The sequence below is a fragment of the Gossypium arboreum genome, chromosome 10 (genome assembly GCF_025698485.1).
Source record: "Gossypium arboreum isolate Shixiya-1 chromosome 10, ASM2569848v2, whole genome shotgun sequence".
Classification (NCBI taxonomy): Eukaryota; Viridiplantae; Streptophyta; class Magnoliopsida; order Malvales; family Malvaceae; genus Gossypium; species Gossypium arboreum.
In genome coordinates this window covers 18,473,869-18,496,035 of record NC_069079.1, presented here as the reverse complement: position 1 = coordinate 18,496,035, position 22,167 = coordinate 18,473,869, and the positions used below count along the sequence as shown (strand labels likewise).

At 33.3% G+C, this 22,167-nt stretch overlaps 3 protein-coding genes across 4 annotated transcripts; all 3 read right to left on the bottom strand.

Moving 5' to 3' along the window:
• Positions 1-12,127: 12,127 nt before the first annotated feature.
• On the bottom strand, positions 12,128-12,943 carry LOC108488701 (uncharacterized). Its single transcript, XM_017792990.2, has one exon. It carries the CDS (start codon positions 12,941-12,943, stop codon positions 12,128-12,130), a length of 816 nt encoding a protein of 271 aa, XP_017648479.1.
• A 1,562-nt stretch (positions 12,944-14,505) lies between these two features.
• LOC108489702 (casein kinase II subunit alpha-2-like) lies at positions 14,506-18,531 on the bottom strand. Of its 2 annotated transcripts, XM_017794406.2 has the most exons (10): positions 18,166-18,531; positions 17,751-17,880; positions 17,258-17,452; positions 16,879-17,036; positions 16,630-16,720; positions 16,456-16,521; positions 15,899-15,981; positions 15,423-15,486; positions 15,242-15,310; positions 14,506-14,762 (listed from the first exon to the last, which is right to left on the bottom strand). In XM_017794406.2, exons 1-10 carry the CDS (start codon positions 18,396-18,398, stop codon positions 14,703-14,705), a joined length of 1,149 nt encoding a protein of 382 aa, XP_017649895.1. In that variant the 5' UTR covers positions 18,399-18,531; the 3' UTR covers positions 14,506-14,702. The 2 variants fall into 2 exon arrangements, with proteins under 2 accessions (XP_017649895.1, XP_052875982.1); XM_053020022.1 differs by lacking the exon at positions 17,258-17,452 and having other exon boundaries at positions 18,166-18,523.
• A 2,624-nt stretch (positions 18,532-21,155) lies between these two features.
• LOC108488973 (uncharacterized) lies at positions 21,156-21,961 on the bottom strand. Its single transcript, XM_017793223.2, has 2 exons — positions 21,785-21,961; positions 21,156-21,712 (listed from the first exon to the last, which is right to left on the bottom strand). Exons 1-2 carry the CDS (start codon positions 21,863-21,865, stop codon positions 21,308-21,310), a joined length of 486 nt encoding a protein of 161 aa, XP_017648712.1. The 5' UTR covers positions 21,866-21,961; the 3' UTR covers positions 21,156-21,307.
• Between the last annotated feature and the right edge of the window lie 206 nt (positions 21,962-22,167).

Here is a 22,167-nt window from a genome sequence, read left to right as displayed (position 1 = left end):
TTTTGCGGAAAATTCCCTATGGTTTCAATTTAATTTCAGTTTGGTCCTGAAGTATGTTTTGGGCTTTGGAGGCCCATCTAAAGGACGTCATGACATGCTTCAGTAAATGAATAGTATTTAACTTGTAATAGTGGAAAATTAATTCAGTAAACTTCGGTAATGCCTCGTACCCTATTTCGACGACGAATACGGGTAAGGGGTGTTACAGACATGGCAAACTATTACCAAGGAGTTGCCATCATGGAGCGCATGGGGGACGTACATGGTGAGATCTACTCTGTTATTCTCTTTGAAGTAATACAAGGTTAGTTATACTCAGGTGGAGCCTAATAGTTTTTGAGACAGGATGTGGGGGATATACATGGTGGGACTCATTCTAACCATAGCAACGGGTGACTTGATGTAATGAGTGTTCCTATCAGCAGTGGGTGGTCCTACAAGAGTTAACTCGATCAGGAGATTGAGCAATTGATGACAATCTGAATGACAAGAGGTGGAGAACCTTTTGTGGTATCTTTTCAATGTTATCTCAAAATGTCACATGTCTAGTCCAAATGAAGGTATAACATTAATTTTTTAGAATTCGGTGATCAAAATGAAATTTAATAAATCGATAATGGAATATGTGAAGAGTATGATCATCCATTGTAGCTCCCATAGGCTCTCTCAAAATGAATTGGAACTTAATTTGCCAACCATGGAATCTTATCTTGGCCACTACCTGTGCCCAAGAAAAGGTGATGGATGCTGCATCCGAGCTAACCACAATCCAATTATCACTTCCACCATAATTCGCCTTAAAACGCTAAAGCCATATGCAATTTTGAGACCTTCCAATACTACCCACAGCTTCGCCTGGATGACTATAGAGTACCCAACCTACCAGTCTAACCCCACCAACACTCCTAATGCCCTGAGTAAACAATCCCTATCCCTTGGCTTTTCCCATTGAATATGAGCATCCTCTACCAATTTATTGGAACATCCTTATTACACCCTCCATATATCGCATCTCACGCCCACGCTAATATTGTCTAATTTAAAATTTGTAGGATAAATATAAATAAGTTAGGTTTTTAAAATTTAAAACACATGTAAAAACTAAAAAATAGTCAAACATATTTGTACATATTTTAAATAAATAAGAGTCAAATTAAAAGAAAATAAATTTCAAACTTTTAAAATATTTTGGTTTCAAATAAAATCAAAATAATAAATTTTGAGATTTTGAAATATAACAATTTTTTGAGATTTTACAATATTGTATTTTGATAATTGATAATTGTTATAAAATAAAAAAAGAAGAAAAGTAAAGAAGGGATATCTAAAATATAAGTTTATATTTATAGATATAAGAAGTATAAATAATATAAAATTCTATTTCTAATCGACATTAGTGTTTTAAAATACATCAAACTTTCTATCCTAATAAAAATTCATTTTATAATAATAAAATATTTATAACAATAATATATATTTTAATTAAGCATTTATTGTATTTGTAATTTGCTAGCAAGATCATATAATATAAGTAGAAATCTAATATTTTATGACAATAAAAAATGATAATTACAATTTCTATAAATTAAAGTAAATTAAAATTTTATGTTATGAGTATTATTATTATTGTTTTTAAAATTATATTTAATTTAAGTTTGGATCACTTTAGATTACTTGTTCGAGTCATTTTCAATTTGAGTTTATTTCAGATTTGGGTTAATTTTTTATTTAACCTATTTTTCATGATTAAATCAAATTAAATTGAATTGAAATATGAGTTAATGGGAAAGGAGGAGTGTTGAAGGTTCCCAATTTTTGAAGGACAACAAAAATCAGGTGGTCCTCACTATTTAACACTTGACGTCTCCATGATTGCTCCATTACTTCCATTACTTTCTTCTTTGTAAAGCCTTTCCCTCTGCTATTTATAGTACATGCCTGCCTTCTTTCACTTTTGTTTCTTTATTGCTTTTTTATTTCAATCTTTATTTGTTTCCACATAGCTTTACAGAAGGGTTGTGAAGGAGGATTTAGAGAATGGGCTCATCTAAGTTTAGGGTTTATTTATCAACCACTTAAACAATCATATAATTCTATTCCAAAGATATATCAATATTTTAAGTAAAATAATTAAATCAAATAGTTTTATATTTCGATGGGTTTGTTTCAATTCGAATTAAAATTTTAATATTAAAATTAATATTTTATTTTTATTTAAGGGTAAATTATACTAACAGTCACTCAACTTTGAGGTGGCTGACAAAACAGTTACCTAGGTTTCATTTTAGTCACTCAACTTTAGAAAAATAACAAAACAGTCCTTTTAACCATTTTTTGTTATAGACGTAACTACAAAGTGACATGATAGATGACGGATTGCTTGGTGTCATTAACCGTCCAGCTGGCTAGTTAGCACCAATAAACAACCCCTTTAGCACCAATTTAGGGTTTAAACAGTAGAATGAGGATAAGAAGAAGAAGGAGAAGAGAAAAATAGAGATGTCGACTGTGATTCCGGTGTGCTATTGTGAAAACCTAGCCAAATTAAACATGTCTTGGTCCAATGGCAACCCAGGTAGGAGGTTTTTTGGATGTAAGAAGTTTGGGAGTGGGTTTCGAAAACCATGTCGTTTTTTCACCTGGTTTGATCCACCATTGACGCCTTGTTCACAAATTGTGTTGTTAGGTCTTTCGATAAAAGTGAGGACATTGGTGGATGCAATGAGGAGAGAGAGAAAAACATGGGTTTTAGTTCTTGTATTTGTAATATTGTTGCTATTTTTTAAACCCTAAACCAACTTATATTATTGCTGTTAGCACCGAAAACCAACTTATGTGGCTGTTGGTATACTATTTTGTTATTCATTCATGGTGAGTTGGGTCCTAAATGTAATGGCCTATAAAGAGTAGAAGTTTGCTAGAATATTTGGTTATTGCAATGGTATGGTATTCTTATACATTTGTATTTCAATTCATTTGAATTTCTGAATGTTTAATCTTTTTTTCAGATTTGAAAAAGTATTTGGTTATTGTTTTTTTATTTTCTTACATTGCATGGATCAATACTTATATGTTAAAAGAGATAAAACAGATGAAAAGCAAAAACAGAAACATATTAGAAGGGCAAACTATTGCCAAATTTGCCTACAATTCAATACAATTGAACAAATTTGAATTATATGCAAATTTACAAAAAAATAATCTACCTAAGTTAATAAATTAGTAGTAGGTATAGGCAAATATACATAATTTCAAAAAGTTAACAAAATAAAGTCTTGTTTACAATGTTATCATTGGTCTGTCACAAATGACTCTTGAGTAGAAGACATCTATCTAATAATGGTTGGTTCCCTCTTGAACAGAAGCTTTTCTCTTGGGCAGCATTGTTGGTGAGTTGGGGCTAATTATTGAGTTAGGGCAGTTTGTAACTGAGTTGGGGTAGTCTTTTGCTAATTTAGGGTAGATTGTTGCTGAATTGGGGCAACCACTTAGTTGTGAACACCAACTTTGTGTCTTTTAACCTATAGGAACAAGTGAAATCCATGAAACAAATTCATAACTTAAGCAATATAATGAAGCAAAGGCAGATGACTTATTGGAATTTTTTTCCAACTTCCCTTATGAAACTCCTCTTATTGTAGCCTATTTTGTTGCATTTACTGCACCTCATTTCCACCCCTCTCTTTCTCAACCTTTCTGTTGTTTGTGGTTCATCAGGTTCTTTCCTTCTCACCTTAGTAGGTCTGCCAGGTGGCCTTCTTAGTGTAAGAGACGTATCCGTCACCGGAACAGAGTTACGGAGCATTATCGGAGTTTACAGATTAATTTCGAATAAATCATGCAAAAGTAATATTCACTTTCAGAAATAATCATATTATCCCTTATTTGAACTTTCGAAGCCTAATATGAATAGTACAATTGAATCAGAATTAATTCGGAAACTCTAAGAAATTTTTCGCGAATTTACAAAATTTTCCTAATGTACAGTGGCCACACGCCCGTGTAATCAGGCCGTGTGGCTACACACTCCCATGTCCAAAACCCGTGTAACTCTCTGACTTATAAAACATGAAGAAATTGAAGTCACACGCCTGTGTGCTAGGCCGTGTGGTTGATTTAATTTTTACATTTTAGGTGCAATTTTCACAGGGCCATGTAACACGCCCATGTCTCTGCAAGTGTGCTCAATTCTGAGCATTCTGTTTCTTATTTTTAAGATGCGATACATGTGAGTAACATTCTTTTGATACTTCCAAAAGTGTTATGTGCATTTTGCTTGTGCTTAATGGTTCTCGATTTTACTCGAAATCATATAAGAGCTTGTTATAAGCGGATTTATCGAAGTGATTCATCAATGGTGGCGTGTCACAATTCCCTTTTCTTTTTGAGTCTGCGCCAGTAATTCCACTATTATTAGTGAACAATAATGGAAAATTTTAATTCCTTCATATTTGTTTCATATTCATAGAGATAGAGGACATAATACACATGGATATAGCACGGCTGAAACACATGCCCATTTGTAAAGTCGTGTGTCACACACGATTAAGACACACGCCCGTGTGTCTACCCGTGTGGACGAAAATAGGCCATTTTAAGGCCACTTTTCTCACCCTTTACACATTCAACCTGCATACACACTCAAAATCCATAACCAATTCAAGTCAATAACTCATATGGTAAGCCAAATTTATAACTACACTACTTATTTACATAAACTTACTCTGTTATTTCAATCATTAACCACCATTATATACTAATAAATACATACACATAACCTAACATATATGTATGAAAGTCATTCATAACCAAATTTCAAGTTTACTTTCTTTTCATTCCATCCTATACATGCCATATAAACCTTAAGTTGCAATATAAAATCTACTAGTGAAATCTGGATAGTATGGCCCAATGTGATGATCCGATCCTCTAAACTCTTGTTAATCTACAAAGAACATTAACATACAAAAGTAAGCTTATGAAAGCTTAGTAAGCTTATAGGCTCAAAACATAACTCTTACCGAATTACAATAACAATTCAAATAACAAGTTTTTCACTAAAATTTCCTGTCATACATAATTTCAAAAGGTAAATTCACTTAATCGGGATCAATATCAATATCTAATTAAATCCCAACACTTAAATTCAAATAACACTTACCAATACTTATCAAATTAAGGAACGTCTTAAAAAATTGAGTACGTCGATAGCTTGATGCCGTATTCCACTTTGGTCTTGCACACATTTTACCATGGCTTTTCCATGATCACACACTTTATCACATTGCCATCCCCTAGCTATGACTTTACACTTGCACACATATATAACTGCCATAATTTAATTACGGTCTTACGTTCACTTTCACAATGCCATAACCCAGTTATAGTCTTTCACTATAATGCCATAGCTCCTCTATGGTCTTACATTCCACACAATGCCATGGTCTTATTCGTCAATTCATCACTGATCACTGAATGAATGTACTCAATTCCGCGTTTCCCTTAATTCGAACTTTCAATTCAATTTTCATATCTTTATAATTATCATAATTCAATAGAAAAAATATAAATTATAAATATTGTATCAATCACAAAATTAACATGAAAATTCAGCCATATGAACTTACCTTGGCCAATTTGTAAAATTTGTAGAAATTTAAGAACTAATCTGTCACTTTCTCTTTTCTGTGTTTATCTTAGGATTGTTGATCTAAAATATAAATTTTATTTCCATTTATTAGAATCAAATTCAATTCTAATTCACTTCAAAATTTATGCCCTTTAATTTTTGAAATTACACTTTCACCCCAAATTTTATAATTTTTACAATTTAGTCCATGATCAATTAACCCATCAATTGAGTTAAATTTCCTCAATTAATACTTTATTCCATCATATAAACCACTATATACCCTTTGGAATTCATAATTTCAACATAAAACCCTAATACTAAATTTTTTCACAATTAGGTCCTAAAAATCAATTTCCACTAAAATCACTTAATAAATTATCCATGGAAACTCTCAATTTCACTTATAGAATCAAAAACTAATGCATTCAATAGTTGGACCTAATTGTAAAAGTCACAAAAACATAAAAATTTCAAAGAAAAAGCAAGAATTGAACTTAGATGGTGAAAAATATGAAAAAAAAGCTTATTCAAGACCTCCTATGGTGTTTTTGCTGAAGAAAAATGGTGATATCTCTAGAGTTTTTAATTTAGTCTTTATTTTATTTAGTTAATTTGCAAAATTTCCAATTTTGCCCTTATTTCACCTTATTTTCTTGCTAATTTTCTTGCCCTTGTCGTCCAACATTCCTACTTTTAGATTTAATTTCCCTTTAAGTCCTCTCTCTTTTAACACTTAAGTTATTTAATCACTTTAACATGGTTTGCACCTTTTACAATTTAGTCCTTTTTAATTTATTAACTATCAAAACGTTAAAATTTTCTAACAAAACTTTAATACTAACTCAATGACACTCCATAAATATTTCTAAAAATATTTATGACTCAGTTTTATAAATTTGAGGTCTCGATACCTTATTTTTAACCCACTTAATCTAATAAATTCTTTTAATTCACAAAATTCTCTAATTCAAATATATTTATAAAATCACACTTGACTCATAAATATTAATTACTAAATTTTCTAAATTATTCATCGGATTTATTGATCTCGAATCACTGTTCCCGACATCACTGAAAATTGGGCTATTATAGTATTGGCAGCATGTATAGCATAGATAGCCATTGCTAAGGAACCCTTACTAGCCTTATGAAGTTGGAGTAAATGGAAAGCTAGGTTTGCTTGGTGTACCAAGTTTGTACATAGGTTTCTAGGAACTCATCTTTTAGATGAATGACAGCCACTGCATACATGCAAGGGATGCTAGTGAGATCCCACATACTACAGGAGCAGGAATTCTCAACTAGGTCCACCACATGCTAACTGCTTGGACCACATTCAACCTAATACCTGTCTCCACCAGCATATGATGGGACACACCTAAAAAGCAAACACTAAAACAATATTAAAAATAGTATGTGATCAGCCCCACCAACAATCATACGCAAGGCATAAATATATTAAAAAAAGGCAGAATAAAGACATACATGTATTGGTTCAACAACAGGTGATCAGCCCCACTAGCAATTATACACAAGGCAGAATAAAGGCATTAATATATTAAAAAGGGTAAATTTACCTCAATGAATCTTTGATTTTGACATCTAGCTTTTTCCTGATCTTTGGACACAAGATTCTTTTAATTTTCTCATCTTTTTCTTTCTTCTTGACAATCAACAACATAATCTTGGTCCTAATTGTTTCCATCATTGTCAGAATAGGTTTCCCTCTTACTTCCAATGTCACTTACTAGTAAGCAATATAAAAGATTGGTGAACTGCATGTACTTAATGATTAGTAAGTAACATAAAAAAAATAGGAGTTTACCTTGTTAAAGCATTCAGAAAGATTATTTACCAACATGTCAGATTGACTCCTAATTGAGAAGTGGGACCTTGACCAATGAGTAGGGTTCCTTTCCTTCAACCAATTATAAGCATGCTGATTGGTATTCTTCAGTTCAACCATGACATTCTCAAAATCCCTTTGAGTGCTTGCTCTGGCAGCTTTTCAAAGCACATCTTTCAATTCTTTTGTTTGGAAACCAGCTTTTTTAGAATTGGCATGTAGGTGTCTAACATAATATCTTGTTTCTACATTAGGTAAAAATATATATTGCTTCTAAAAGTCCTTGCAAATAGAACAAATACATTTTAATTATTTGACATACCATAAACCCTAAATAGAAGCAACATAAAACAAAATAGACAAATAGAGTTTTGCCTTCTGTTTATCAGACATGAAAGATATCTGGTATGAGCTCACAATTTCCAAGTCTAGCACGAGCAAATCCAAGAACCAGAGCCATGATGCTTGGTTTTCACTTTCAACAATAACATATGCAATAGGATAGATTCTATTATTTGCATCTATCCCAACAACTGCCAGTAGGTAGCCACCAAAGTAGCCCTTCTAGAAACATCTATCTAAAGCTATTATCCTCCTACAACCAATCCTATAGCCATCTTTGCATGCCTACAGACAGACATACATCCTTTGAAACAACCTGTTATCCAAATAACAGATTGTTGTTGTCCCCTCATTTTGAGTCCTAACCTCCAAAAAATACTCATAAATCTTATCATATTGAGCCTTATGAGCTCCTTCAATTAATTTCAATACCCTAAGTTTAGCCTTTCTACATTTGGTTAGTGAGACAAGGCAAAAGAAATCTTTTTTACATCTTGTTACAATGATGTCAAAGAATAATCAAGATCAATAATGAATTTTTCTTTATAATGTTGACCTATCCAAGCTGAGGTTACATTCTTATTTTTATAGACTTTAGAGCAAGTATGGTTAGGGTTTGAACTCCTAATTTGCCAAGTTTAGCTAGTAGGGTCATTAGAGTTTAGTCTAGAGGCCCATATGAACCAAGAACATTTTTCACTGTAGACTACCTTTAACCTCTTTTGATCATTTTTGGAGAACTTAATAAAATAACTATTCAACCTACCATACTGGTTAGTAGCTTCTTTTAGACTGTCTTTAGACTTAAATAACATTTGAATATGAAGTTTAGGATTACTCATGTCATTGTTCGGGTTGAACTCAGGCCAATTTTAGCCATTTGAGTCAGATTTATGTGCACTATCTAACTTCTCAGAATCATCACTATCACACTATTCCCCTATTTCTATATCATCCATGTTTAAACCATCTAGATTAACCATTATCCTATTAGACACATCACTATCAGATACATCATTAACAAACACATCGCTATCAGACACATCAAAATCAAACATTTCTTCTTCACTCTCATTAAAATTATCATCAATTAAACCTACCAAACAAATTTATAGTCAATAAAGGCAGACAACAACCAAACAATTTAATACAACATGACAGACAATAGCCAATACAAAAACAATTTAACACAAACACAACCATTTTTTTCATGCACATGGCAGGCAATAACCAAACACTTTAACCCTAAACCTAAGCAATGACAGACAATAACGAATACAATATAAAAGCTAAAGAACAAATTTAATCCAATTGATATTTGAACTAGGAACAGATTTGTCTCTTAATAACCAAACAATAACCAAACTTGATATTGTTTGATACAAACAATAAACATGACACACAACATCATGCACATGCACATGCACATGCACACGACATACACAACATTAGTTTGATACAAACAATAAACTTGACATACACAACATCAGTTTGATACAAACAATAAACATGACATACACAACATCATGCACATGGTATACCATACATAGTATCTACCATTCACTTTAATAAGCAGACCCTAAACCCCATATGAATAACAAATGAAACCAAAATCAAAATAACCTTAAATCCAAAAAACAAAAAACTAAATATAGAAACTTACTCGTTACAATGGATGTAACAACATTGGCAGTTTCTCTTCTATTGACCATTGTCGTTGAGAATCAAAAACACTGATAGGTTTCTCGTTTTGTCTTCTTTTCTCCCCAAACGAAAAATATCAATAGATTTCTAACCCTAGACCCTATTAATCAATTATCAAATTGATTTTCTAACCCTAAACCAACCTTGTTAATCGATTCCTGAATCATTTTCTAACCCAAATCCCTGTTAATTTTTTTCCCAAATCGATTTTCTTTTCCCCCTCCCCTTAATCACAATCAATTTATGTTTTTTTGCCCTAAACCAACCCAACTCTTCAGATTTTTTCCCTAAACTCGTGTCAAACCTTGAACCTTCCACTGCTTCACCAACATGGCAAGTTAACTGGCCACACTAGCTAGTCAACTTGCCACATCAGCGGTCTCGTTAAGACAATAATAGAAAATGTTAATAAGTGATTGATTTGTCACTTTTTGATAAAGTTAGTGATTGTTTTGTTATTTTTCTAAAGTTGAGTGACTAAAATGAAACCTAGGTGACTGTTGGTGTACTTTACCTTTTATTTAATCATAAAATATCTATTAGTAAAAATTTATGTTTTATTATTTTTAATAGCAAATGAGTTATTTAAACAAGTTTAGGCTCTCCAAATAAGATTTGACAAAGGGTTTAGACATTTTTAAGTTATAATATGATCGGATCTAATTCATAAATATATTTAATTCTCAAAAAGAATTTGACATGTTAGGTGAGGAACATCTTGTTGAATGGCATGGAACATGTATCAAGGTTCCTTTGGATCTTGGTTTGAAGGCTCGGTATATTGGTTTTGGGTGAGATCTCACTATGGGGCAAGGCTTGCTTAGGGATGGCAATTAAGATATTTGTAGATAGCCAATACATTTTCTGCATATTAGGATAATATTTGGATTCACATTTTAAATTTATTGTCCGTTGAGAATAGGAAGCAGATACAAATAGATACTTTTGATATTTATCATCGGAATCCACACAGCTTCTTCACATAGTGAATGTGGATTTTGATATCCAAATCCTCTAGTTATAAAATGCTTATAAAAAGAATTTTATTAGATTCAACTCGAACTTTTTCAAATTTGAATATCTAAAACAATGATTAAAAATTTTGAAAATGTTTTTTTTAAATATCGTACGGATAATAGTATTTAATTTGGATTTGAATAGTACTATTAGGATAATTTACGAATAATTTTTTTTGGATTTTTAGGCAAAGTTGTGGACTCAAATTCAGATAATTTAAAAAAATATTGATATCCAACCCAAAACTTTTCGATCGAGCCTATTGGTCTATTTGTGTGAAATAACGGGTGAAGTTTAGGGGAGAAAGTAGAGGTGTTCATGAGTTGGGTCGAGTTTGGATTGGGCCTAGACATTGTATTAACATACACTTTATGTTTGCCCAAGCCCAGTCCGACCCGAAATATAGGTCTAAAATTTTTCTCAAACCTATAAATGACCAAGCCTATCTTAGGTCTATCCATATTACTTTTTTTTTTTAAATGTTATTTTATTTTAATATTTAATAAATTTATAATTTTAATTATTAAAATTTTATATATAGTCATATTGTTATTTTTTGTAATGTTCACATTATAGTAGTTGTTAACCAATAAGGTCAACAAGGAAAGAAGATAAATGTAGGATAAAGGAGTGAAGGATGAAAGTCAGGAAGAGATTTATGTTTTCCTAGGAGAGAGTTTGGAGATTTAAGATAAGAAAAAGTCCCACGTGAGCTATTTGTATGACCATTTTATAGTGGGTGACAAACTTAGCTACGTGTTCTAAGATTGTTGATGTGGAAGTCTGATTTAATACCCTTAACAGTGACAGTAACGATAATGTGATGTCTCAGGATAAGACATGTTAGAGCGACTAGCAATCAAATACGTCTCTATGTGGCCCTCACATAATCTTAGCAGAGCTATCCCTTTCCAAAGTTTGTCAAGTTGGGGTTTGCGAACTAGCCTAGATTCTCAATGTGGTTGGTTTCATTGGGAGACACGTGTTCAGCTCTTTATAGATACATGGTCAGGTTCGCAAGGTATGTTATAAGGTCCGCAAAGCCCATCACATAAGGTATAACAGTAATATTATATACTACTATAGATTTAATTTTTGTGTTATAAATTACATAATATATAAAAATAACATATATATATATATATATGTATAACATTACAAACTTAAAGAAAACATGTCGAATTGGGTTGGACTCGTGCCATGAATATTCAAACTCGATCTCATCTATATTTTAAACGAATCTAATTATTTTGCTAAGTTTATTTTTCAAGTCTAACATTTTTACTTAGTTCCTAGGCGGACATTCCGACTTGGTTATGTAAACTTTCCATGAAGTAGATCGGAAACGGATTTAAATTGAGGCAAAGGTCGCATCAAACGCGGTATTTATTACTTAAGCTGATAATCCTCTATGTTGTACCAAATGGAGGTTATAAACATTCAAAGATACTTCAAATATATTGGACTGAATACATACTGCTACCTAACCTTTATATATTGAATTCGAATGACATAGTTTACATGTGAAACCCAAAAGAAAGATCCTTTAACCATTCAAAGCGTTCAATGACGTGAAAACGCTTGCTTTACTTTTCTCTCCCTTTCTCTTTCATCTTTTTCATCTTCAATTCATGCTGCAGTTTCTTCTCTTCCATGGCAGAAACCAATATTCCGTTCTTTTTCTCACCCTTTTTGTTACGTTTGATGAAAACTACGTTGTTCAATGGAACTGTTTCAACTACATTAACTGAGCATTTACATCCACTATACATCCCCATTATTCTCTTCTCTATGAAACCCTTGTTTAAATCTTGTTGCTTCTTTGAAACTTGGCCAACTTTCTTGTTTTTAACAACCTTACTGTTTCGGCTCACTGTATTTCTACGAACTTTCAAGTCTTGCAATTCAAGTACGGGTGCTCGGACCACACCTAACCTGAAACACCCCCACATTGACCATGTCTGGTTTCGAATTCCGACATTGACTGGTCGAATTTTCGACATGCTTACCTGCGGTTTGGGACTTGGATCTGTGCTGAGCTTGTTTCTGAAATTTATAGACTTGGAGGAGGAATTTGAAACTGCGATGGAATTAGTAGTATTATTATTTCTGCTAACACTTGTGAAGCCACTTAATGAACCATGGTCCATGGACTCTGACCACCGGCACCCACTGTCAGACCAAACCAAGTGCCACAGGGGCAATATCTGGCCTTTAAAGAAGACCTGATCAGCTGAACACATTTTTGGGTCTGTTAATGAGCCAAAGTTGAAATCTTCATCGGTTCTAAATGCTTGGGGTTCACCATTTTCTTCATTCCTTGGTTGAACTTGGTTCTCCAATGGCAGATCAGATAGTGACAGTGCGTCTTCTTCATCACTGCTAATTGCAGTGCTTTCCATGGCTTCCAAAGTTGAAACAAACTGATACTTGTTGTAATTCAAGCAAGAAATGGTGCAGAAAGTGGGATTTTATAGGCAAATTTTGAATTGCAGAGAGAATCATAGGGTGGGGATTGAAATAGGAAGATAAATAGAACATGAAGAATCAAGGGGAAAATGCAGAATTGCAGTGCATTAGCCTTAGCTAGTATTCATGCTTTGATTCTCTGCAATATTCAAAGATGGGTACTGAGCATATGATTTCCAAACAATTGAATATATATATATATAAATATATACATATATACCTACATCAATTTATGCACTCACATTCATTTTCTTCAATATTATTGTCGACTGTGGAGGAAAGTGTGGGGGCGGTTAGATTTTATGCTCTTGTGGGGCTAAAAGCTTAAACACAAAAACGTATGTTATGAAAAACCCAATGAGGTGTTGGTTGTGCTGGTAAAAATCGAGACACTGTAATTTGTGAACATTAAGTGCAGGTTTACATAGTTGAGTTTAGTAAGTAAATTATTTCGTTCAAATTAGTTAATTATAAGTTTTTTAAGAAGGGAATACCAAAATAATGAAATCTGGGAAGGAAAAGTAAACAATGGAATGGGAAATTAAGTTAATTCACTGGGTCGTCGTGTGACAGCAGAAACAAGTTATGGGATTCCATCTTATGAAAGGAATATATAATTGCGTATTTTAACCGTCGTTAATGGCATATACATCGTTGAGTGGAAATTTAAGTTGAAGTTTTCCAAAAATAAAAGACATTTAACCCATATTCAAATATATAAATAAATACTTTTTTTTTAATATTTATAGATCGAATCATAGATGACTTGTTTTTGAGTCTTCAATTAAAAATAATTTCGACTATTTCTATTTCTTACCCTTCAGTACACATTTTAATCATATAAATAGACTAATCAAGATTAAAGAAGGTGGGTTTGGTTGGTGTTGTTTTTATTATGTAATTAATAAAAGAAAATTTGGATGTTAAATTTTATAGGGTCGGTGGCCTTGGCATCGGTTAAAGGGCAGTTTTATGTGGTGCAAAACAGGAGCTTTAAATTTTTTGAATGATGATGGCGAAGGAGAGACCTTTCAATTTACTAGACCGAATGCGACACTTTATTCCTTTGCTCTGCTCTAGAGGCCCATCTACCAGGAAAGAATTGACTTGTATTACATTATGGTTTTTTCTTTACCGGCTTTAGAAAAAAAAAAAAAAGATTCAAGATCATGGATCATTTAAATTTTCATTTACTTTGAAACTTCGAATGAACTGATGATAAGAATTCTTAACCTCTTAATATTGTCCAGGTACCTATGTTGTTGATTGAAAGATCCTAACTCCATGAAATATTTTATATGTAAAAAGTGAGTATATACATATTAGCTACATACCTATGTTTGACACTCAAACTAGGCAGTCCTATACCGTGCAGGTCCATCTCTGGTTTATGTTTTTCCTATGTATACAATTTGTAGAATAGCCATTAAATTTCTTACTCGTATAAACACTGTAGTTATCAACTATGGGTTATGATACTTGAATTTAAAGAAAATTGCACGAAAAAAACTGTATGGTCTATATTCTTAGATAAAAAGTTACTCCGGGCAAATGGCTAGTAATGATGGTAAATCACCTTTCCTAAAACTGACGATGGCAGTCATTAGAATTATGTAGTTTTTATGTAACATTTAACAACATATCTGTCCAAAAGTCTGGATTGATTTACAAAGGAACCCAGAGTGTACCCGGTTACTGAGTTCGCATCCTGCTGCTTTCTGCTGCCCTGACTTGAGAGAAGTAAGGATGGGCCTGCAACAGCAAAAACAAATATATCATGCCAATATATGGGGATTCATTATTATGTTACACAAAATCGGGTTGAGTGTCAACATGCGTATGCATCTGGCAAAGACATGATCAGATTTTATTTCTACGTATTTGGAGAATATTTGAAAATCATCTCCCTATCCAAATGTCAGACATGGGTATATGCTGGATGATAAATGCTTTAAGAAAAATGAAGTGTCCAGATGATATGACTACCCAAGATCCACTTCATATTTTTATTGATGACAATAACATGCTTCCAAGGAGCATGAAGAAAATGCTCATTAATAGGTTGCTCTGACTCTACATTTTTCTTGAAATACACACCACAAACATACCAATACACCTGAATCCAATTAACTTAGGTTCATTTCATATTTTACAAGTCATATTAAGATTTAATAAAAGAAAAGAGCATAGAGAAATGGTAGTAGCATTCATAAAGGTTATTGTAGACCTACCATGGCTTCTCTTGCAGTTAGCCTGTCCTGATGATCGTACCGCAGCAACTTATCAAGAAAATCAATTGCCTGAAAGCCGAAGAGCTCAAAGAATGAATATTATTTATTAAGACATTTAGTGCACTGTAACTGAGCTTATAGTATTCAACTTCTAGATGTTTGCCTCAAGAAGAAAAATGACCTCTGGAGAAACAAGATGCTGATTATCCGCATTAATGAATTTGGACCAAGGCTTACGGCTGTGCCTGAAAAATAATATAGCAAATGCATAATGGAGAACAAGTTAACCATTCCACACTATTAACATGTCTACCCATCAGTGTGTCAGCACCACAAGGTGCTTTGTGATGGTTTAATGTTAACTAGTGCTTTTGTGTACAATTAAATTCAAAAGGATGCACTATGCTGCTTCAGCTCTTCATTTAAAAAAAAAAAAAGACCAATATCCAGCACACATTTGGACACGGAACAGGGATAGTGCCCCTCCAGGGACTCTCCAAATATATATATGTATAGAGAGAGAGAGACAGAGAGTTTAAAAAAACCTTAAAAACAATTAAACATACCATGTCAGGGACATACCCATATCCAACACTCACATTGGAGTCTGAGTAACATGGACCCTACATATTGGATATATATTAATTCTTCACATACCTTCCAACAAGTGCATCAAGTTGAGGATCCAACTCTAAATGGTACTTGTTCAAATATGCATTTAACTCATCAGTCCCTAGTACCTGAAGGTGCATTAATAGCAGTCAAACGTTGTGTAGCATTGACACAAAACTGGCAATACTTGTTAGGAAAAACCGGGAAAGAAAGTGAATAGAACTTCTTGTTTGACAGTGCACCTAAAGTATGCCCCTTCTACATATCCCCTCTCCAGCTATGACAATAAAGAAGCAATATATATTTAAACTGAAATCTGCAAGGATAAAATTGCATCTACAAAGAGTTGCAAATAAACAGCACTAGCAACAGCAGCAGATGCTTGAAAAGGTTGTCCAGATGTAGATTGTAAAAGCAAGGAGGACAATATGAGATAGACAAGGGACAATACCACTATACAGGCTAATATGTTACAGGAAACAGTAAAAAGAAAACATCTATAATACCAACCAGAATGTTAATTTAACAAGACAAATGATAAATAAATCTTGGGCAACAATATTGAAACATCTGGCAATCAGCAATCTGAAGAAGTATATTACCTTGGCGATTTTAACTAGCTGATCATAGTTATCATGGCCATAGAAGAATGGTTCCTTCCGGAATATCTAGACAATGAAACATCATAAGTCATAACTACTCTATTATGCACCCAAAGTTGGAAAGTTTTGAATGAAAGTTTAATTCATTTAAACTAGAATAATGGAATTCCTCACCATTCCAGCAAACATACAACCAAGGCTCCACATGTCCAAGGAATAATCGTAGTCCTGCAAATCTACCAGAAGCTCGGGCCCTTTAAAGTACCTGAGAAGTAAGGAATGTTCTTATATTTTTTAGACAAGAACTAATATCTAATGCCAGTCTGTTCAAGGTCTCAAGGGAAAAAGCAATCTTGAAAATATAAAAAGGCATATTTGGGGGTTAAGCTGGTCATTCGATTCATGATGTTTTCAAAGCATTACCGAGAAGCCACACGAACATTATACTCTTTGCCAGGATGGTAAAATTCAGCAAGTCCCCAGTCTATCAAGCGAAGTTTGCGCAGCTCATGATCTATCATGACATTGTGAGGCTTGACATCTCTATGCATTATTCCTTGTGAATGGCAGTAATCTAAGGCCTACAAAGCAAAGAAAAAATTCCTATCATCCTATACTGCAAACATGCAAATCATCAACCCTCTTAAAACTTCAAAAGCCAGACAGCTTTTGGGACCCAATCAAGTGTAGAATAGAACTACAAATAATAAGTTCAAAAAAAAAAAAAAACAATCAACAAAGGAATACCATGATGGGGCAAAGTTCAATACATCAAAAGTTTGAGTGAGGAACATGATATTACCTTGAGAAGTTCATATATATAGTAGCGAATGTCATAGTCAGTCAAAGTTGGGTAGAGAACCTTGAAATCTGTACTGTTGACATACTCAAATATCAAGCTTGGTGTTTTTGAGTGCTGATCTCTTACAACATCAAGAAGTTTAACAATATTCGGGCCACCACATAGATTCTGAAGGATTTTAATCTCCCTCTTAATCTGCCAATAATAACAATAATAATAGATATAATTTCTATAATCTATAGCCAATGATTCTCCGACACAGTTTTTCGTGAAATACTCACATCTAACATATATTCGGGCAAAGGTAACCCTCCAAGTACATAGAAAAACTTTCAAACAAATCTAACGTACTCATGTCAAATACACACCCCTGTCCAACAGTTACACCCAAGTCCGAGTAACATAGTATAATTGCAATTACGCTTTAAAGATTTTCTCATATAAATCTACTCCAAAATTAATCAAATCTGACAGAAAAAAATAAAGTACTAACCTTCTTTTTCTTGACAGGCTTGAGGATCTTTATTATACAACGCTCATTGTTGTTGACATTTATGCCCTCGAAAACCTCACTGTATTTTCCCCTTCCAACTTTTCGAACAACCTCATAATCATCTTGATCACTAAAACGGATCAAAGTAAAACGAGAACACGAAGAAAGAACAAAGAATTTACATCAATCACGAACTGAATCGAACAGTTAGCTTAAGACATTCGGATCATATGTCAAAAAGTTACAAAAATGATTGAGGTAAGCGCAGTAAGATTTAAAGATCTCGTTAACCTAATTCCACAACCGTGAATTGGCATTACTTGATGCAACCTAGCGTAACTTTCAATTAAATAAACCAATGACAAATCTGATCAAGGATCAAGGAAAATATTGAGGAATTAAATAAAAAAATTACCCCCATTGAACAGCGAGAGACTCGTAATCCCAGTACTCCTTGGGACGAAGAACGTTGACGTCAGTATAAACGCGAGATTTGGACATGATTCGCCGGCGACTAGGACAGGAGATCTCGTCGATCTTACTGTAACCGGCACCGGCGTGGGCGAGGGGAGGGCGGGAGGCGACGGTGGCGCAAATTAGCAATAAGCAGAGTAAAAGTGGAGGGGTGGCGCATCGCATTTCATTCATTCAAGCCAGCCCATTTATTTTCCTTCCTAGATGGTTATTGGCTAAGCTTAGTAGGTTCGCCAGGTTTTGTTTTTAAGGGAGGACTACTCCAAATACCAAAATTGTTCCGGAAATTTTAAATTTTGGATAAAAATAATGTATCTCAAAAATTAGTTTAAATAAAAAATATAATATTCGCTTAAAATATTTGTTAAATTCAATTTTAATATTCAAAATTTGAGTTCAATGGTGAAGAAGTTTATGTTTTTATACAATTTATATCTTATATAATTAAATATTTTGTTGTTGATACGAAATACAATAAAGAAGAGATTATGGTAATTTAAAGAAAATCGATTTACCTTAACAAGCAAAGAATTGGAAAAAGACAAGAGGAGAGAAAGAAGATCGTAAGGCTTGATTGTAAAGAATAAGTGCTCAAGGATTGTTAAAAGGGAGAAAATATACCTTTCTCATCGTAAGGGAGAAATATATCTTTTCTCATAGTTTGGAAGGGTATATACAAAAGAGGTCCTCTTGTCTGCTTATATGATGTGGTAAGGTGATTATCATCGTATACAATGACCTCTAAGTAGTACGAGGTTGTTACGCTTAAGTGGGTCCTAATGATTTTTGAAAAGAGTATTCATACTTAGAAGAGTTTTTATATTGAAAAGCAAGTGACTGAGTAGAATGAGTGTTATAATGGATGCGAGGTACAAACTACTCTCAAGTGTCCACATGGAGCCGTTGGAGTGTGTCACGTGTCTAGTCTGAATGGTGGTATAATAATTATATTGTAAAGTAAATATTAAAAAATATGTTAAATTGAAATTTTACAATATATATATATATATATATATATATAACGGTAATAAACCTATATATAATTATTAAATATAAAATAAAATTCTATTTAAAAAAAGAACTTAAACAAAAATTTAGTTAATCATATATAAATATAAAATGGGGCAGAGTTTAAACAATTATATCTTATAAAACACATGGAAATTTTTAAGTTAAAATTAAATTATATATACTCTGAAAAGATAAATGAAGTGATGCGGTCCCTAAGGCTAGGCTGGGGTGGATGTGCAGCTTTGTTTGTTGCAAGCTCTGGAAGTATTAAAAATCAAATTAGATAGTATAAACTTTTAAAATATTTGAATTTTTATGAATAAAAAAGTTGGATTTTTATTTGAATTATATTTTTATTTTAAGAGGGTAGCCATAAATCGAAATATAAAATTTGAGTTTGAACGCACTAAATTGAGTTTCACACAAAAGAAAAAGTTTTTAAGTTTTAATAAATCCTTCTGGGATAAAATTAATAAGAAGGAAACATTCCCAATTCAAAACAAACATTAACCTCTTGGTGTTGAGAGTTGACACCACCAGTTTTTTCTCGGTTCGGTCCCTGCATATACGATAGGCTTGTTCTTCTAGTGTACAATCGGAAACAACTATAACACTATGGTGCACTAAAGTTATATGGTAAGCATTTTGCAGGTTCATCCACCCTGGTTTGAACTTTGATGGCAATTTGGGAAACATGAGGGAAATCATGTATGAAATAATGGAACTTTGTTTCCAAATGGGCAGCAACCCCATGTGACATTGGCCCGCTTGGTCTCCTTTGCTAAGATTCGGACCGCACCAGTTCATAGGGTTAATGTTAAAAACTCGCTTGGTCTTAATGGGAGGTAGAGTTACATCAGCCAAGTCGGTACCCTTGGCAACCAAATTATTTTACGTAATAGGCAACAATCGCCAGGCCTCACCAACGTACCATACGAATGCATAGCATGTGGAGCTGTTTAGGTTTACCTTGTTAAGGATAGGTGTTGAGTCTTTGGCATGACTTGCATGTAACATCTCGCTTAACTCGTATCCATCACATCACCATATATTTAGAAGTAATTATGCGTCTTAAGTGGCAAAATATGGTGGTGGACTAGATGGCATAACTTAGGGTGATGCAGGAGCATTCACCGAGCTTCCAACTACTGCGGTCCAAATTGAAGAAGAAGAAGCTAGACATATATTTTGGGTTTTGAAAGCCTAACGTGATGCAACATGAAGAGCCTAATTTGGATGGAAGAATCTTAGTAGATTTTTTCTATGCATTCATTAAATAAATAGGATGCAAGAATTAGAAATTAATGCATGCAGGAATATATGTTCATTAAACACACGCATTTAGATTATTTAAGATAAATCTCATAATTGTGCATATATTTAGGATTAGATGCATGTATTTGATCATTAATGTAAGTACTAATGTATGCACTTAGCTTTTAAGTTTCCTATGTTGGGGAATGTCCCAAATAGCTTATATAACGGTAAAAAATACAACTGAGAAGAGATAGATGAGAATTTAATTCTAAACTCTTTCAGCAACTTTCCTTTGTTTATTTGTTCTTGGTGGATTCCAACGAAAGTTAAACGCCCTTAAACATTTTCTCTTCATGTAAGGTAATTGAGAGTGGTGATATTTTGTATCCCTTAATCTCCAATCACATATGTTAGTGTTGACCTCATCACTTTAGGTTTAGAAGGTTCTTAGAGTGTGGTGATTCTTCAAAATCTTCCCCAGTCAAACTATGCTAATTGAGTCTATCATTGGATTCTTTAGTACCCAGATATGATTCCCTGGATTGCCTTCCTTCTTTCACTATATACATATATATTATAGTAACGGGATTCTACATTGTAATTGCAACATAGTGTTCCAATGTTATTATTGTTATTTAAGGTTTTGAAAATGAGATTAGGATCATGATTTAATTTAGACTCTCATCACCCATTTTGCTAAAAGAACCATTAGAAGAAACTAAAACTTCCACACCAACATACAAATCAAAGAAAATTGGTCGATAAGAAGCAGTATAAAATATATAATCTTATCCACATCGGGAGGTATTTTCTTGTCATAGACTCATATTCATAGTTAGAACTTGGAGAATCCAAGGAGGCTGATCTAATCCCTCCTTTCTCAATTGTTCTTCTAGATCGTTATTGCTTTTACTTCCATGTCGATACCCCATTGTTACATGACAGGATTCAGAGGAAGACGATGAGAAGCACGGTCCGAAATCCCATGTTCGAGGGAGAGTTGTCCCTTGTCGTTCCTTCATCGGCGGCCCTAACGTCAGCTCAATCTCGCTCTCATCGATGACTTCTGACGTTTCGTTATGATGGTGCACCGAATGTTCCAAGTCGAGTCGCCTTCTTGAAGTCTGATTCTTTAAGCTGAAGCTTCCATTAGGCCTGCTGTTTTCAGAACTTTTCATCAATGTCTTCTGGATTCGATATAGACGATGGAGCTCATACACCTGAAACATTGCTTCAAGCTTAACAGAGATAAACATAAACAATATATACATACATAAGAAATATATATATACCTGTTGTTTGAATGTTTCTTCATGTTTTAACATTGCCATCCTCACAAATTCCTTATCATACGGTCTAAGAAGTTTCTCCATTGGAGTTGAAAGTAGTTGCTTGTCAAATATGCAGTAATTCCACCTGGAATTTAGTAAAATTGGCAAAAGAAATTCCTTTTTGGTGATGGAATGTTTTTATTCACAATGCAAAACGGATTGAGGGCATTAATATTTCTAACTCTAATATATCAAATTATGATTACTGTTAGTTCCCATGATATGATCACTTAAAATACATCTTCATATGAATACATAATTTCTTTATATGATACAAATTATCTTTTTATTTTTTCTTTCATTTTAGTTATTTTATTTTTCATATGTTTTTATTCAAGCTTTAT

What these genes read in the sequence shown, in the direction of transcription:
- LOC108488973 (XM_017793223.2), bottom strand. Translation starts at nt 21,865, where the DNA reads ATGGAGAAACTTCTTAGACCGTATGATAAGGAATTTGTGAGGATGGCA. An exon ending in AAGAAACATTCAAACAACAG is followed by an intron (nt 21,713 to 21,784) that starts GTATATATATAT and finishes GCAATGTTTCAG; the next exon opens with GTGTATGAGCTCCATCGTCT.
- LOC108489702 (XM_017794406.2), bottom strand. Translation starts at nt 18,398, where the DNA reads ATGAATGAAATGCGATGCGCCACCCCTCCACTTTTACTCTGCTTATTG. An exon ending in AATGTTCGTGTGGCTTCTCG is followed by an intron (nt 16,721 to 16,878) that starts GTAATGCTTTGA and finishes CTTACTTCTCAG; the next exon opens with GTACTTTAAAGGGCCCGAGC. An exon ending in TAACTGCAAGAGAAGCCATG is followed by an intron (nt 14,763 to 15,241) that starts GTAGGTCTACAA and finishes TTGCTGTTGCAG; the next exon opens with GCCCATCCTTACTTCTCTCA.
- LOC108488701 (XM_017792990.2), bottom strand. Translation starts at nt 12,943, where the DNA reads ATGGAAAGCACTGCAATTAGCAGTGATGAAGAAGACGCACTGTCACTA.